The following is an 11510-nucleotide window of genomic DNA, read 5'->3' as shown; positions in this document are numbered from 1 at the left end:
TTCTTAAGCTGGCGTTTTCCAACTTGCCCCTGAAGCTAGGCGGGCGGGCCCAAGCTGCGATGTAGAGAATTCGATGTCCCAGCGACCTCCTCTGAGGAGCGGATCGAGTTAAATATAACCGCGCGAATGGAATAGCGCTAAAAATAAGGCAACAGCTGGCCGGTCCATAGCCCGGTCCCGGGAAGGGCGGGGGCCTGAGTGGTCTTGTGCAGGAAGGCCGCTCCGGGCGCCGGGACGAGGAGGCAGCCGCGTCCGCGGGGCCTGGGACGGAAGGCCAGCGGGATGGGCGCGAGCTGCCAGGTGCACCTCCGCCCGCTGCGGGTCCCAGGGACTGGAGTCAGGGCCGCTCGGTGGCCCGAGGGGGATCTTTTGAAAGACTCAGAACCCTGGGAGAACTTGCCTGGACGCGACAAGGCAGAAGGGCTGAGAGCAGAACTCCTGCTCGCCCCGCCGCCAGAGGGAGCTGAGGGCAAGCCGGGGAAGCCGAACCCTCGAGAAGGCCGCGGCGTCGCCGGGTCTCCGAGAGCGGGGGACGTGCGGCAGTGGCCGCGCGTGCACACTCAAGGCTCCTGCGGCAACTGGTGCTCGGCCTTAGCGCCCCACAAGCCCCTCCCGGCGCGAGCCCCTCGGCCCTGCGCACCCTCCCGCGTCAGCGCCCCAACTATGAAGCCCACAATTGAAACGTTCCCCAAACGGGCTATTTATTTGCTCCCAATAAATCGATCTCCAGTGATTAAGAAATCGATGTGGCCTGGGTGGGCGACGTCGCTCTCGGGGAGGGAAAGGCGCCTCTACCCTGAGCTCGCGGGGAGGCCGAGGGCGGGTGCAGGCCTGGGAGAGGCGTGTCCCGAGGGGGCCACACCCGAGGACCCGCCACCTGGGCGCGCGGGCCCCGCCAGGCCGCGTTCCCTCGGGCGGCGAGGGGCGCGCGCCCGCCGCCCGAGCTCCTCGGCCCCTCTCGCCTTCTCTCTTGCGCGCGGGGGAGGCCGTGGCCGGCAGGCACCGCCGAACAGCTCCGAGGCTTTTGTTGCTCCACGGCGGGCTGAATGGGGGTTTTGTAAAGCGGGACAGATAAAAATGAGCAGCATCATATTGTTTGACAGAATGATCCCATATGATGAAGTGTCGGCTCCGAAGGGGGTGAAAATGGTGAATTCCTAAAAACCCAGCCTTCGGCTCCTCCGAGAGCTGCCGGTAGCCTGGAGCGACCCGCGGACAGCCGGGCCCCGCCGCATCGCACCAAACCGTGTCGGGAAGACTCGAGCTTTCAATGCCAAGTCATTTTTAAGCCCCGATCCTGCCCAGGACCTTTCTCCTCGCGGATGAAAAGAACAATTTTCGAGAGAAAGGCTCGTTTTGATTAAATCTGACATGCTGCTGATAACTCCATGCTAATGTGAAATAATTAACATAATAGCCATAATTAAAAGCACGCTAACAATGCCATAAATTTATCACACAATTTTACTAGCTTTCTGCCCCTAACTGCTCTCTCATCGTTAATTAAACGTGTTGCCTTTTACAGAATGGATGTTTATACATTTCCAATATAAATAAATTCGAAGCCATCCTCTCTCCCTCTCTCTCTCTCTCTCTCTTCCTCTCCCTTTGGTCTCTCGCCGTTGGAAGGCACTTCTTCGCATGGGCCCTGAGTGGCGGACACCTTAAAAATAAATGAAGTTTTGAGATGCAAACCCAAACATGAACATTAAATTAATCCCCCCCCAACCCCGCCCGCCAAAGAGATCTGGAGAGGTATACAAGGGTGGTGGGAAATAAGTTGAAAATCCCACCCTCTTGGAAACAGAAATAACTTAGGTGGGGTGGGGGCCCGGGGTGCCCTTTCAGCCCTTCCCACCTCCCTCGGTGGCGGTCATCCAGGCAGAGGCTGATAATAGTTTAATATATCGGTGAAGACTGTCAATAATGAGCTGACTTTGTTTTTTGGGGGTTGGGGAGAAGGGTATATTCCAGATGGACTCCACCCACATTTAGTTTCCCCTGCATTAAAGGAAGGGTGGCTGCTCTCTGTGGGGGTCGCGCCCCGGCTGCGCGACCTGGTCCTTTCTCCCCGTATAATAAGAAAAGTGCACCCGCGCCTGGGCGTAACGATTCTATCTCACCTCCGGTCAACGATTTATTCAACCACGGGCATAGTTTCTGACTTAAAGGGCGAGGAAGAGGGCACCTGCTTTCTCCCGCGCCTGGCGAGGTGGGCCATTCCAGCCTTCCGAACACGCTCACCGTGCCCCTCCTGTGTTGACCACTTAAGAACCCAAATTGAGTTGTAATTAATTTCCCCTTCTTCGTCATAAATTGTTCCATCCTCTTGTCTCCCCCATCCCCATCTCACCCCCCAGAACACACACACTAAATCTCCCCTCCCCCGAGACGTCTCAATTTCCTCCCTATCGATCCGAACTCCACTTTTCTTGTTTCTTGTTGTTAGAACCTCGGTCCCCTCCACCACCACTACCAATCCCCGCCCCCAACGGACCCTGTCCTGGTGGTTTCTGCAGCTGGGTGCCATGGATTCTGCCCACCCCAGGAGAAACGGAGGGAGCCTCATTACATTCTCTTTTGGCTGAAACGTTCCATACATTTGAACAGGTGAGACAGCTGGCTGCCATCTTCTTTAAATCCCTCCTGGGAAGTTCGCTTGTTGTGACCCAAATAATCACTCTCATTCATAGTAATTGTTTGTGCCTGTGTTTTTCATTCTCCCTCTTACTACCTCCCCAGTAACCGAGATTCAGAAGACGTTTTATCCACATTTCTCCCCCACCCCCATATTTCCGTTCCCTCGATCACATCTTTCTCCCCCCCACCCCCCAACAAGCGTGTCGCTGTCGCTCAGTATCTGTCTCGCTTCTCCCATCTCTGTTCCAAAGTTGGCGGTAACTGACGACCTGTGGACTTTTAGCCGCTAACTGGGATCATGCGGCAAACAGGATTTACTGAGCCCGGAATCTAGTTGGCCTAGGACAGGACCCTGCACCGTGTCCGGCTCGCGCCCTTCCGCCCTGGCGCTGTCCCGCAGTGATGGCAGCGGGAACCTTCCTGCCTCCCACCTGGACTGCCGCTTAGCCTCCTTCCCGCCACGGCAGGTTGCGCGGCGCTACTGTCCGCCCAGAAGAAGGAAAAGGGCGACGGGCTCCCCAGCCTAGAGCTGTTGGGAGAAATCCGCCGCCTCCGCTGGAAATCGATATTAAGCCGTTGGGCCGGCACCGGCGCAGGACGTCGGGGGTTCAGCCAGTAGGTCCCGCACGTCTCATCATTTAGCTAATCGAGTCGAAAAGTTTCTGTAAGGGCCAGACCCGGCATCAGATGGTAACACTGATTGAACAAGAGATTAACACAATAGATCTCTAACCGAGGGGAAGCGTTGCTTTTCACGCTACGTGCCGTAATTAATGGTATGAATCAATTAATTTGACTTTTATTGTGTCGAAAGAAAAAAGCGCAACAAATGGAACTGGCGGCTGGGAGTTGTTCACCCCCACCCCTTTCCCCAGGGAGGTCCCAAAGAGACACGGGGGAATGGACGGATGGGGCCAGGTCTTGGCCGAGGGAGGCTCAGAGGCAGTAAACAGCGGCGCCGAGGGAGTGCTGAGAGCCAGCCCTGGCGGGCCGAGGAATTGAAATTAGGCTCATTTGGAGGATGCTTCAAGAAGACTGCGGAGGGCATCCCCTGGAGCCGCTACCCTTCCGCGCGTACACACACACGTGCAACGCGTCCACGCGGGCCCAGTCTCCTAGGCTGCGGTGGGGCTCCTGCTGGCCCGCGCCTGCTTCTGGGGCTGGACAACCGAAGCTGAGCAAAAGGAATTTGTGGATTCCGTTTCTTTTACGTGCCCCTCCGACGTTCTTTTTGTAATTATTGGGTTACTGAGACAGTTTCACCCGGGACCTCCGCTGCCGAGGGACAGCGGGCAGCCAGTTCGCCGCTGCAGTCGGTTTTGCGGGAAGCTGTCTAAAAGGTATTGTAAACGGTTCGGAGCCTGCGGGGCACAAAGCGGTGCAGCTGCGGGAATGAACTCAGATGTATTTTAGGGTCAAGTGCAACCGGGGTATCATTTAGATACAGAAAAATCGTGGAGTTTCCTGGGCGTCTCAAGATGGAGGAACTGCCCCGGCTTCAACCAGAAACATCCTGCGAAGTGGGGGATCCAATGTGCTTGTGTTTTATCCGGGAAATTATCTAATGAAAATTGAAGTCAATCTGTGTGTCGCACTGCCTATGAGTGAAGCAAGTTTAGGTATGTGTCCAGGCTAAGGAATGAGAGAGGTGGTAGGTGAGAGAGACACAGACAGGGAATCATAAGTACTACTGTCCTCCAGGAAATACATCCAGTTTCTTAGTGTCTTCTGTAAATACTGAATTTCACTATTTCTTCTCAGACTATCTCCCCTTGTGCTCCTTCCTCTGGTAAGGCCTGCACTCCCTTCTCAGGCCTCAGTGGCCAGACTGGGCTTGGGTTCCAGGAGCCCTTAACACCCGGCAGGCACTCGCGGCTCGCAAGGAGGCTGCCTAAAAATGCAGGAGGAAAAAAGCAGCGCATCGCGGCTTCACCAGGTCAGGAGCACTATTCGGAAGTGCGCGGTCCACGCACCCCAGCAATGTCACGCATCCGGGGTCGGTTTGCGCCCCCCACCCTCCATCCCAGTTAAATGCCGACAGTCTTTCCTACCATCACTGACTTTCCTTGCCAGAGAAACTCGGTGTGCACTGGCCATATCCTCGCCTCCTCCTCCACCTCCTCTGTTGCCGGTCTCTGAGGAACTAAAATCTTGGAGGGTTTGTCTATACCCTAAGAGGAAAGAATCCACGTTAGTTAGCCGCAAGGAGAGTCCAGGTCGTCAACAAGCCCGCTCCCAGGAGGCTGGGCCCAGAAGCCTGAGAAGTCACACCGCCCGCTCCCCCTGAGGTCAGCCATCCCAAACCGGGCGCGGCGTCTAACCTAGAGGCCCGAAGCCTCTTCCCGTCCCCACTCGACTTACCCAGGCCGCTGCCAATGCCGGCTCCTTCCCCAGCGCCTCATTTCCGACTTTTTCACATGCTAAGTCGTTTAACAACTCCGAGCAGCTAGTTGCGGCTTTATTTATAGGTTCTCTGTTATTTTACGTCCTTTTTATTTCTCTCTGCAACTATTCTGATAGATTAATCAATAGCCATTTTCTGACCTTCGGAAACCCCAACTGATGCTGCTGTGGCCGAGCGGGGGGTGGGGGGCAATATATTATTACACACACATACATATAAACACGCCCACATCGAGCCAGGAAACCGAAGACAGGACCCTGTGGTTTGACTTTAGCGGGAGGAGGAGCGCCTCCCCTCAGCAGGTGTCTCCGCCGACTAAGCACAGAGGCAGGAGGGGCTCTTAAGTCTAATTAGCAAGACAGAGCCGGGGCGCTGCCCTTAATCTTTAGAGCTAAAAAGAATTTAAAAAAAAAAAAAAAAAAACCACAAGACCGAGACTACTAAGTTTTTCTTTAAAAAAAATTTTAAAAAGGTATGTGAATCTTGTCCTACATTCTATGCCTAGGGAGCTTTGGCAAAGGGCGGGTGGCAAGCGGGGGTTGGGGGGGCGGGAGGGAGAGGGGGCGGGGAGGTCGGGGAAGCAGAGCCGCGGGTCCGGCGGGCGCTCCCGGGCCCACACCCTCCCTCGCTCACACGCACCCACCCTCACTCACACCCACAGGCTCCCTCGACCCCCTCGCCGGGATCCAGCCCAGGGCGGGGTCCCAGGGCGGTCCCAGGCGCCCTTGGGCCCCGCGGGATGCCGGAGCACGGTGCGGCGCGGAGTTGCGCGTCCCTTGTCCCTTTGTTGACAATTCTCTCGACCAACTTGAGTTTGGCCGGCTCCGCGGCGGCCCTGACGTCACGCACGGTCACGTGGCCCCGCCTCCCGTTGGATCTTTAAGTAGAAAGTAATCTATCAGGCCAGTCCTTAAAACGGGACTTTCGACTGCGGGGGCTTCGGCGTCCCTGACACCCCCCTCCCTCCCCCGGTTGCCCCTGCCCGCGCCCTCCCGAGCTGCTCGGCGCCCCGCGTCCCGCGCCCGCCTGCACCGCTCCTGCTCCCCACGCCCGGGCCGGAGGCAGAGGAAGGCAGGCGAAGTGAGGGGGTGCGGCGTGGAGAAGCTGTCGGGCCCGGGCCGGGTCCGGGGCCGCGGCCGGGATCAGCAGCGAGCGCCTAGTACCAAGCGCCAGGGACAGCTGGAGTTTGCGGAGCGCTGCCACGGGGGGCGGACGGCACAGCCCGAGTCGTGCGATGCCCGGCCGCCGATTGTGAGCCAAGCCGGGAGGGCCCCGGACCACCTACGCCCCCCTCCCCTCTCCTAATCCCCTGTCTTTCGGGGGCGCCCCAAACCCCTTTCCTGAGGTTGGCGGCAGCCCCTGAAGACGCCCATCGCGCGCCGCTCCTTCCCCGCCGCCGCCACCAACCCCGAGGAGGGATGACCCTCTCCGGTGGCGGCAGCGCCAGCGACATGTCCGGCCAGACGGTGCTGACGGCCGAGGACGTGGACATCGATGTGGTGGGCGAGGGCGACGACGCGCTGGAAGAGAAGGACAGCGATGGGGGCTGCGACAGTCCCGCGGGGCCGCCCGAGCTGCGCCTGGACGAGGCGGACGAGGTGACGCCGGTGGCACCCCACCACGGGCAGCCTCAGCCGCCGCACCAGCAGCCCCTGGCACTGCCCAAAGAGGTGGCTGGAGCCGGGGCCGGGCCAGGGGGCGAGGCGGGAGCATCCGAGGCCGACGGCTGCAAGAGCGGCGCTGGCGGCGAGGAGGGTGGCGGGAGCGGTGGCGGGCCCGGCTCCGGCAGCGGTGCGGCGGGCGGCCTGGCCCCGAGCAAGCCCAAGAACAGCCTGGTGAAGCCGCCCTATTCGTACATCGCGCTCATCACCATGGCTATCTTGCAGAGCCCGCAGAAGAAGCTGACTCTGAGCGGCATCTGCGAATTCATCAGCAACCGCTTCCCTTACTATCGGGAGAAGTTCCCCGCCTGGCAGAACAGCATCCGCCACAACCTCTCGCTCAACGACTGCTTCGTCAAGATACCCCGTGAACCGGGCAACCCGGGCAAGGGCAACTACTGGACCCTGGACCCTCAGTCCGAGGACATGTTCGACAACGGCAGCTTCCTGCGGCGCCGGAAACGCTTCAAGCGCCACCAGCAGGAGCACCTGCGTGAGCAGACGGCGCTCATGATGCAGAGCTTCGGCGCCTACAGCCTGGCGGCGGCGGCCGGCGCCGCGGGGCCCTACGGCCGCCCCTACGGCCTGCACCCTGCGGCCGCGGCCGGTGCTTACTCGCACCCGGCGGCCGCGGCAGCTGCGGCGGCGGCGGCGGCTCTCCAGTACCCGTACGCGCTGCCGCCCGTGGCCCCCGTGCTGCCGCCCGCCGTGCCGCTGCTGCCCTCGGGTGAGCTGGGCCGCAAAGCGGCCGCCTTCGGCTCTCAGCTCGGCCCGGGCCTGCAGTTGCAGCTCAATAGCTTGGGAGCCGCCGCGGCCGCCGCAGGCACGGCGGGCGCCGCGGGCACCACGGCGTCGCTCATAAAGTCCGAGCCGAGCGCGCGACCGTCGTTCAGCATCGAGAATATCATCGGAGGGGGCCCCGCGGCGCCCGGGGGCTCGGCCGCGGGCGCTGGGGGCGCTGGGGTAACTGGGGGCACCGCGGGTAGCGGAGGCGGTGGCGCCGCGCAGTCCTTCCTGCGGCCGCCCGGGACCGTGCAGTCGGCAGCGCTCATGGCCACGCACCAGCCTCTTTCACTGAGTCGGACGACGGCCACCATCGCGCCGATTCTGAGCGTGCCGCTTTCTGGACAGTTTCTGCAGCCTGCAGCCTCGGCTGCCGCTGCTGCCGCCGCCGCTGCTCAAGCCAAGTGGCCCGCTCAATAGGGACGCGCCGGTGGCCGGGATGCGGGGCCTGGCGGCGGCCTGGAGTCTCGGCTGCAATTTGCAAGCTGCGCGCCCCGCCCCGCTCTTGGCCCCCCTGCCCAATCCTGGACTCTGCCTCTCTTCCATTTCCTCCCCCCCGACCCCTCAACACCGACCTTCGGCGGCCTCCACCCAGTCCTGCACACCTAGGCTGGCGGAGCAAACTCGCACCGCGCGCCCGCGGGGAATATCTTTCCGTACAGGTAAAACCGAAAACCGATTTTTCCAAAACTGTACCCGGACGGCGCCTGCTCTCAATACCTGGGGGATGAGAGGGAAATTCTTTGTACATATTTGTATAAAAATTATTGACTTTCCTTTTGGGGTTTTTATTTTTTTAAGAAAAAAATTCAGTAGATTTAGAGCTCTGAACTTTCATTTTTTCTGAAGGTTCACTCTCCGCAGTTTTATGTGAGAAAAAATGTATAGAGACGTTGGGAGATTTTAAATATAAAATTTTCAGAAGACGAAAGTCATTCTATATAAAAGTCTGTTTATATATAATGAATATATATGGTATTCTAAATGTTATTCCATCGTGTTGTACACAACTTTGTAAATAAAATTTTTAAAGGCTCAGCTTAATGTTTCATTTAGGTGTCTAAAGTAAATGACAAGATTTTAAAATAATATTTGCATTTTATTCTTCCGAGATGAGTTTCAAGGAATGACCTTTTCAAACTTTGCTAATTCATAATTTGAGTGTAAGAAAATTTTAATTGGAAAAAGTATGCCTAATTTAAATTGTACTAATATTTTCTTTTAGTTTTCACATAACATGGGTGTGTGGGTGGTGACTTTCTCCCTATCAATACATTACTTCTAAATGACTAGATATTTCTGAAGATAAAGTAAGCTGCCATTTTAAAAACCAACCTAATTCTAAACTTCAGCACAATTTTAATTATTTTTAAACATCAGACTTCATCTTTCACAATGGAAACTTTCCAAATGAGAGTTCTTAATCATTTCAATTAACCTTTCAAAAGAATGTTAATTCCAAACATTTCCCTCATCTTAGCATTTAAAGCCTTGATTTTTTTTCAAACTATTTTCATCCTCTAAGTGGAGGTGGTAATAAACCCAGTTAACTTTTTAAATATATGTAATGGCATTTTAAATTTTGTAGTGAAGTAGTATTACCTATATTAACCTCATAGATGATACATTGTTATTTTGTTCTTTCATAATATTTTCAAATAAGATGCCTCTTTTCTATGGCAATAATCAATCCACAACATAATTTCCATATCTGAAGAGTTCCTGTAAATGTTTCCTTTCTTACCAACCCGCAGCTTTTACAAAAGCCAAGAAATATCCTTTAACATCCTTTTAAAACAGATGCACATCACCCGTTTCTTAAACTTTAAAAAATACCTTAGGCTAGTTTAGTATGAAATGCGAGATCACAAAGCAGGAATGGGGAAATGTCCTTGTGGATTATTTTTAATGTGCATTTCAGCTGTTGCAACCGTAAGTATTAACGTAGAAATGAAACATCTAGATGCGGAAAGTCAGTTCCCATCACCACCAACACATCCTCAAATGACATCAATTCTAATTATTTCGTAATTAATTTAGCTGTTGCAATTACGTATGCGAAATTGCTTTTTAAAACTGGAGCTGGTAGCAGTACTGTCAGCTCGGCCCTATGCGGGTGCTGTTTGCAAAACACCGTCAGTCCCCGGCGCTGGCGTCCACCTCGCCTTCCTTGTCGCGGAGATGCCTCGCTGGTCGCGGAGATAGCTCCCGGCTGCTGATCCGAGCCTTATTTCTCGGCTGTCGGCGTGGGCTAGGGCGTCACTTTAAAAGACACTTCCTCGCAAATACCGAATCGGTCTTCCTGATAAACAGTAAACATTATTGTGTCCTGAGTAAACATTCCTTCTGGATCAGAGTCCTAAAATAAAACAAGCTGCCGGGGGTGAGATCGTTTAACTTGATAAACAAGAACTTGATAATCAACCGCCACCGAGAGGAGCTACAGTAACCTTCACGAAGAAGAGATTATGGACCACACAGTCTACGGGCGGGTCCCTTCTAATCTCTTTTTACAAGGAAAACTAAACGGATCTAAATTTGTTTGTGTGTTGCAGCTATAAAAGTAACAAGTTGTTTCACAGTTGTGTCTGGCTAATCGGTTTTTACACAAACAGCAAATGGTACATGATTTGTGCAAACACATAGAGGTTATTTCTAAATTTAGCTTACACCCCTGGGAAAAGGGAAAGGCCGGGCTTCTTGAATTCACTTTTAGCCTCAAGAAGCTGCTGATCCAAGGCTTCTAAATGACATTGGATAACAGGGGCCTCATTCCATCCCTGATCCTTTGTTACTTATAAAATTACTCGCTCATATTTCCGCGCATAGCAGCAATACCGGCCGAGCCTGCGCCCGCGGCGTGACACTCGGCCACAAGCCGCCGCTTGAGATCCGCGGAGCATTTTTTCCCCCTGATATATTCGGCGATGGAGTGTAGAGGAGAGATCCGCCGGCAACTTTCTTTCCAGACACTTAGCAACCTTGAACTAGAGCCTAAAGATGACCCTTTCTTTATTTCTGGGCGGGTAGGAGACCCAGACCTCAAACCGACCAGCGACTCTTTAAAAGTCCAGGCAGATGTCAGGGATATAGGCCTGGCCATTACCCCCTGAAAAGCTCTTTCTGGTTTAAGCTTGTTAGACCACGAAGGCTTAAAGCAGCAGAAGAAAATGCAAATATCATATATAATGAACGCAAGCACTTGGGCTTCAAGGGAGGGCCTGAAACCCACATTTTACATGTGCGAACGCGACCACCGGCGTAGAAAGGCACTGAAAATCCCCTCTTACACTGAGATTTAAAGGCAACACGACTGATATCACCTTTTTATTTCACTTAGGCAGATTTATTTGTAATAAAAAGAGGAAGCGGGTTTTTTTTTGGGGGGGGGTGGATTTTAGCTTTCGACTACATACCAATTTAAACTGGTTTCCACTTCCTCTGGCACTCATTTCTAAAAAGTCCATCCAGTTCCGAGGGCTGTGGCCCTTAGAACATCCCTTGGATGGAGTCCCTGAGGGGGTCCCGGTACTTAGTCACTGCTCCGGGAATGGAGAGTGAATTCGGAGGTCCAGGGAAAAGCGAACCAAGGCTACAACATATGCACGCTCTTTTCAGGGCTCCTAATGCCATGGCGGACGTGGCCTGTAGGGGGCGACGAGCAGATGCGAAACTTCGCAGTTTTGTCTCCGAGAGTCCAGACCTAACCCTGAGAGACCTTCCCTCCCAGGCTCTGAGCACCCTGACCCTGTTACCCTGCTCATCCTCCCGGCCTGGGACACCCAGGTCGAATCTCAGAGAAGCTGTTTTTCTCGATCACTCTCTTGGAATGGGCAGAGTCCCGAGGGGAATTTGCCCTAAAGATTGGGAAGCAATAAAGTTTAGTGATGAGGAAACATAGACTGGGAAGCAATTAAGAGTTACATTTGAGGTTATTTATTTTATACGGTTTATAGAAAGAGTCTTGGCAGTGAGAGGGCCATGGAAGGCTGATGTGTGTGTGTGTGTGCGCGCGCGCATGC

At 54.8% G+C, this 11510-nt stretch overlaps 1 protein-coding gene across 2 annotated transcripts; it reads left to right on the top strand.

Moving 5' to 3' along the window:
• The first annotated feature begins 5006 nt into the window (after positions 1 to 5006).
• On the top strand, positions 5007 to 8526 carry FOXD3 (forkhead box D3). Of its 2 annotated transcripts, XM_043461104.1 has the most exons (2): positions 5007 to 6642; positions 6931 to 8526. In XM_043461104.1, exons 1-2 carry the CDS (start codon positions 6463 to 6465, stop codon positions 7906 to 7908), a joined length of 1158 nt encoding a protein of 385 aa, XP_043317039.1. In that variant the 5' UTR covers positions 5007 to 6462; the 3' UTR covers positions 7909 to 8526. The 2 variants fall into 2 exon arrangements, with proteins under 2 accessions (XP_043317039.1, XP_043317038.1); XM_043461103.1 differs by having other exon boundaries at positions 5007 to 8526.
• The last annotated feature ends 2984 nt before the right edge of the window (positions 8527 to 11510 follow it).

This window comes from Cervus canadensis, chromosome 2, assembly GCF_019320065.1.
Source record: "Cervus canadensis isolate Bull #8, Minnesota chromosome 2, ASM1932006v1, whole genome shotgun sequence".
In the NCBI taxonomy this organism is placed as follows: domain Eukaryota; kingdom Metazoa; phylum Chordata; class Mammalia; order Artiodactyla; family Cervidae; genus Cervus; species Cervus canadensis.
This window is presented reverse-complemented; position numbering and strand designations above follow the sequence as displayed.

Bases quoted from the DNA above. Each gene is read 5' to 3' on its own strand.
- FOXD3 (XM_043461103.1), top strand. From the start codon at position 6,463: ATGACCCTCTCCGGTGGCGGCAGCGCCAGCGACATGTCCGGCCAGACG.